The following is a 6281-nucleotide window of genomic DNA, read 5'->3' as shown; positions in this document are numbered from 1 at the left end:
GAAAGCCTTTCCTTAGATTTGTGGTGGGTGCCTCAGCTCCAGCCTCAGCCCTAGGCTCTGGGCTGAAGCCAGAGCTGAGCCATCACCTGCCCTGGGTCCAAGTGGCTCATTTGGCAGGAGAGCACGGCGGAATGTGGGCAATGGTGAAAACCCACATGTGGCTTGATGGAGAGTGTGGGGGAGACTGTGCAGCCTGCATCTTCCTCCCCCCCATTTGTCCCCTCCCCCACTTAGCTTTTGCTCTGGCTCCAATCTTTCTAGCTCTGACTCAGCCTGCCCTGGAGCTGCTGCTGTCGTTGCCTGCCCTGGAGCTACAGCACAGCTGCAGCAGGCAACAGGGTAGTGGGCAGGCATGGGATGGGGCCAAGGGGTAGGCATAGGCATACAGAGGCAAAGGGAGGATAGGCAGTGAAGGGGAAAAAAAGGAGGCAAAGGAGATAGGCACAGGGAAAACAAGGGGCAGTGGTCTGGCTTTCCTCCACTGCTTTCCCTACCACAGCAGTGCAGGGGTAGGGAGAACAAATTTAAAACAAGCCCCCAATTATTGAATTCTATACAAGGAAAAATCAGAAACAAATTTTTTTCATGTATAGAATCTAATAAGGGCATGGGCTCATCTTAAATTCCAAGTCATCTTGGATTTGGGTATATATGGTAATTGTTGAGCTTACACAAACAATTTGAAGTAGCTTAATTAGCCTGAGTCCAAGATAACTTTTTTTTGTCTTTAACTTATATTTAAAGGCTAACTCTAAAATCTTGTTTTTGAAAGTTTCCTTTTGCAAATCATGTTATTTTTTCATTAATAGAAAAAAAATCCAGATTTATTTCCATACCTAAACTAAAAGCAACTTTTTTTAAAAAATGCATTTGCATGCATAGTGCTATACCAATATGCTGTTTTTCATATAAAGCTTATCATAAATACTACTGCAAGTCGCTAAGAGAAATTCAGCCACAAAAGATCTCTCCTTAAAATCTGACATATTACCTTTTTATTGATTAGAAACCACTGTGGTTTATGCAAAGGTCGAAAACCCATTCCTCCTTGGCAATGGGCAAAAGCTCGAGCCCTGTTTGAATGAATCACACCTCTTGTAGCTACAGATGCGCTGTACTGCTGGAGAGTAGGTCGTGACTAAAACAAATTAAGGCATTATCAAAATGTGAAGCAAGTGACAGTATAGAAGACTAAGGTGAACAAACACTGCTGTTAATCTGTATTTTTTCTGCACCTATACTTGACACATTAGATTACCAAGAGAGTACTACTAACATGAAAGAATAAATGGAATCAGTTATTTCATATAAAGGCATATTCTATAAATTACTTCTAAAATGCATTTGTCAAAATCCTAAAAAAACTACAGGAACATATTAATGAAAAGCACACGAAAAATGCATTAAACTGCATAACAAACATCTTTTCTACTCTTATAATTTAGGATACATTAACATTTTAATTTTGCCTACATCCTGTGAGTACTTAAAATTTCCCTAGTTCAAGGATTTAAAATGGGAAAATTTTATTTTTCTTTTGACTATACATATGTAGTTTGGGGCATGAAAGTTAAAAGAAACAAAACCAAAAAAAACTTACACTCCAGGTACTGCAGAGGAAGTCAGCAGTACTCAAATATTCACTGGCTCTCACAACATCATCTATATCCATGAAAAATTCTACATAGTTTTGGTGAAGGTATAAATTAAACAGGTCTCCATGCATATGCGATTTTTCTACTACATCCTATTTAATAAAAGAAGTATACAAATTAGTATGTCTTTCATGACAGGGTGAAAGAAAAAACTTCCTGGTAAATTTTCCTATCTTTGGTTATCTATTACATACACATACATATATCCATCCTTCAGTTTTATTTACATTTTACAGTGAATGCTGCATTTTTTAAACATGCATAAATACCAAGTTATATTTTTATTTAAAAAAAACAAACAAAAAAACCCCCCAAAAAAACCCAACCCAGCATGAAATGATTAATGAAAACTTTTACCTCAGGTTGAACAAGTAAGGTATCACGTTCATGTTCTGATAAGTGAGAGGGTAGCTGAGGAGATTCTGAACAGGATAGCGGTTCTCCTACAAGTAAACGGCGTTTCAGTCTTTTAACATTAAAATGCAAAAACTACATTTGTGCTGAACATTAGCCCAGAAACAAAAATAAATTTAAATATAAATTTCAACTTGTGTGTTGTTGATAACGAGCTCAGAGCCAAGTGACCCATGTAAATAATTAATTATTTACTAAAATACAAAGAATGATTTGTGATTTATAACAATGGAACCATCAGGCATTTCTTGGCAATTAATAACTACATTAAGAACTGCTAGCTTCTTTTGACAGCACATGGTTTATCAAAGCAATATTAGTTAATTACCCTGTGCTATCTAGTCAGAAATACAAAGTTAATGACATCACAAATCACGCATAATGTAATTACTCAAAATGATTTCCGCCATCTTCCACCATTTTCTCATCACCTCTTTGGAACACAGCTTGTGATTGATTACAGCCTTGTTTTACACTACAGTATTTTACAGACCAAACACTAGTTCTCCTGACAGAAGTTGCATGCATTCAAATTCAAAGCTCTTTTTAGGTGTCAGAACCCTACTTCTTGCTGGTAGTTAACTCCATCTCTACTAAGTAAAGGCTTTTGCCATCACCTAGTTGCTATAGCCAAGAAACTCCTGCATTTTCTGCTGGCTGATGCACTCCTTTTTTGCAGTTGGGGCCTTCCTAGAGTTCCTGTGCTATGGGGATACAGCAGACATGTGTACATGTTGCCGTACAGCAGTGTTGTTTCTGTGCTGTGTTTTAGCACTTTCTTTTGGAAGTACTAAAACACGGCGCAGTAACTGCCCCTATTGCACCATACAAGCGGCACATGTGAAGATTTCCCCACTACACTGCCATGCACTATAGGCAGGGAGTACACTGCTACAGCAACAAGCTAGCAATCGCATGCAGACCTGTATGATCGCTACGGCGATGTAGCGCACTGTACTGCAATGTAGTGCATCACTACGTCGCTGTAGGGCATAGTGTAGACATGCCCAGTGAGTACTTTGGCTAGCTAGGGATGCCCACAGTCTGGTGTTTGGGCAAGAACTGGCAACAGAGGGCATAAGTATATACATGGCCCGTGCCGAATATACATCATATACCTGGGATACTTGGACAACTAGCAACTGCTATTTTATTACTTTAAAAAAGGCTATTGGCAATTGCTGAAGTTATTAGTTACCAAACCAACAGTTTACTTACACAGGAAGCAAGGATTTTTGTGAGTGATCGCTTTTATTGGACCAACTGCATGGTTGTGGCAAACTTAACATGCATTTCCTAGAATTATGTGCAACTAAACTAACTCCACAAACCTAATCACTAGCTACAGAATGTTAGTTGTTTCACAATGAAATCAAGAGGAATAACAAGGTAATAAAAGTTCTCTTACTTTTGCAGTAAAGTATTTTTCCCAAGGCATGGAAAAGAAAGATAGAGGCATCTTTGCCACCAATTGCTTGTACTGCCTGGCTTTCTAAAACATTATCAGACTTCTTTTTCTTCTTGGCTCTAGATGCTATTTCACATTTTAATGTAGAACTCCCTTTATTCCTTGACCATAAGTTTGTCTCTGATGAGTAGTCTATCAATCAAAGCAAAAGACAACTTATATAAAGGAAGTATTCAGAACAGCAGTAAAACCACTGAAGAACTATTAATCCCATTATTCATTCAGTTGACTGATTTTTCATTTCCAAAATAGAGCCTCTCTCAGTGGCTTAGAAATTTCTTCCTTGTTAATAATTAAATAGCATACTCATTTATTTGGAGGGCATATGTAAGTGGACTAAATACAAAAAAAAAATACATATCTCCTCATAGAAACACCAACAGTGTTACTGCTTTACCAATACCACCTTTGTCATACTTCCTATAAAAGTTATATTATGTAATATCATAAGTGTGTGTCAAATATTCGACTTATGCTGGAATTTGACTGACCATGTTAATAATAATATTTTAGTTAAATTGTTACGCTGAGATGTGAGCATGTAAAAATACTATAATATTAACTATATGATTGATGGCACTGTGGAGGGTAGGGACACACATAACATCTGAAGCAGCTGAAAGTGCAGCTGCACTTTTAAGTGTTAACACCTGCCACCCCTACCCAAATAGAGTGCTTCAGCCATGGAAAGATGTAAAGTAGGCCTGTGCAAAGCATAGTTTCATAGTTTCTAGGGTCGGAAGGGACCTGAGCAGATCATCTAGTCCGACCCCCTGCCATGGCAGGAAAGAGTACTGGGGTCAAACGACCCCAGTAAGGTGGTCATCCAACCTCCTCTTAAAAACCCCCAGGGTGGGAGCCTGCACCACCTCACTTGGAAGCTGGTTCCAGACTCTAGCCGCCCTGACCGTGAAGTAGCGCCTCCTGATGTCCAACTTAAACCTTCCCTCCGCCAGCTTGTGACCGTTGTTCCTGGTCACTCCTTGCGGCGCTCGGGGGAACAGGGACTCCCCCAGCGCCTGCTGATCCCCCCTAACCAGTTTATAACAGGCCACAAGATCCCCCCTCAGCCTTCTCTTTTGAAGGCTGAACAGGTTCAGGTCCCGCAACCTTTCCTCATAGGACCTACCCTGCTGTCCCTTGATCATACGAGTGGCCCTCCTCTGGACCCTCTCGATGCTGTCCACATCCCTCTTAAAGTGCGGCGCCCAGAACTGGACGCAGTACTCCAGCTGCGGCCTGACCAGTGCCGCATAGAGGGGGAGGATCACCTCCTTGGACCTGCTCGAGATGCATCTGTGGATGCACGACAAGGTGCAGTTGGCCTTCCTAGCCGCCTCCCCACATTGCCGACTCATGTTCATCTTGGAGTCAATAATGACTCCCAGATCCTTTTCCACCTCCGTGCTGACAAGAGGGGAGTTCCCCAGCCTGTATGTATGGTGCCGATTGTTCCTCCCCAGGTGCATCACCTTACACTTGTCTGTGTTAAACCCCATCCTATTCTCCTCCGCCCATCCTTGTAACCTATCTAGGTCCAACTGTAGCCTGTTGCTCCCCTCTATTGTGCCCACATCCCCCCACATCTTAGTGTCATCAGCAAACTTGAACAGGGTGCTTTGCACCCCCTCATCCAAATCACTGATGAAGATGTTGAACAGGGCGGGCCCAAGGACCGAGCCCTGTGGGACCCCACTTCCCACGTCCTTCCAGGCCGAGAAGGACCCATCCACTACCACCCTCTGGGTGCGACTCTCTAACCAGTTGGCGACCCATTGGACTGTATGGGTGTCTACGCCACAGTCCCCCAGCTTCCTAATGAGAATGGGGTGAGAGACAGTGTCAAAAGCCTTCCTGAAGTCTAGGAAAACTATATCCACTGCCACCCCTGCATCCAATGATTTAGTGACCTGGTCGTAAAAGGCCACCAGGTTGGTCTGACAGGACCTGCCGCTGATGAACCCGTGCTGGTTGCCCCTGAGCATGCAGTTCCCTGCTGGCCCCTCCTGGATGTGTGCCAGAATAATTTTCTCGAACAGAATAGAATAATTTTCTCAAAGCAATTAGTATTTGCCTCAGATTCAGCCGATTCGGGGGACAGTGATTCAAATCACTGTCCCAAATCGATTTGGCCAAATGGACTGCAGCTGAATCAACCCCATCCCCCGCCCACTCTCAATGGCTGCCCCACCTGTTCCCCCAGCTCCCTGTTCTTTAAAAAGCTCCCAGCTGCTTTAAAAAGCTCACCAGCTGCTCCCAGGCATGAAGCGATCCCTAAGTCCCCAGAACCACCAACCAGCTGCTGCAGCGGCCTGAGTCCAGGGATTTTGGGTTTTGCTTTTTTTGGGGGGTTTTTTTTTTGTTTTTTTAAAAAGAGCTGGGAACTGGGACAGGTGGGACAGCTATGGGAGGGGGTGGGGCAGCCATTGATGGGGATGGGAGAGCAGGTGAGGGATGTGCTTGGCCTGGCAGATTTCGAAATTCGGCAGGAGCCAAATCTGTGAATCAGATTTGACTGAATTGATTCAGGACAGTGATTCAAATCACCAAATCAAATCACTGTTCCCCAAATTGGCTGAATCCAAAGCAAATACAACTGTTTCACACAGGCCTACTGGCTACGGTCTGTGCAGTGGGAGGGGAGGGGGGAATCTCTGCTTGAGCAGGGAGTGGGGCGGGGCATCCACGGGGAAGCCAGGCAGACACTGGTCTGCCTGCAAGTCTCCACCGGAGCTCCAGCCAGG

General features: G+C 43.3%; 1 protein-coding gene across 2 annotated transcripts in view; it reads right to left on the bottom strand.

The window, feature by feature from the left end:
* RAD17 (RAD17 checkpoint clamp loader component) overlaps window positions 1-6281 on the bottom strand; it is a 33792-nt gene that overhangs the window by 9809 nt on the left and 17702 nt on the right. For both annotated transcript variants that reach the window (XM_019516960.1, XM_019516961.1), the window contains exons 10-13: window positions 3478-3669; window positions 2013-2098; window positions 1601-1747; window positions 992-1138 (exon numbers count right to left, since the gene is read on the bottom strand). In XM_019516960.1, coding sequence (XP_019372505.1) covers window positions 992-1138; window positions 1601-1747; window positions 2013-2098; window positions 3478-3669 — 572 coding nt within the window. The remainder of the gene's footprint in view (window positions 1-991; window positions 1139-1600; window positions 1748-2012; window positions 2099-3477; window positions 3670-6281) is intronic.

This window comes from Gavialis gangeticus, unplaced genomic scaffold, assembly GCF_001723915.1.
Source record: "Gavialis gangeticus isolate Ggan-Ray unplaced genomic scaffold, GavGan_comp1, whole genome shotgun sequence".
NCBI classification, from domain to species: Eukaryota; Metazoa; Chordata; order Crocodylia; family Gavialidae; genus Gavialis; species Gavialis gangeticus.
This window is presented reverse-complemented; position numbering and strand designations above follow the sequence as displayed.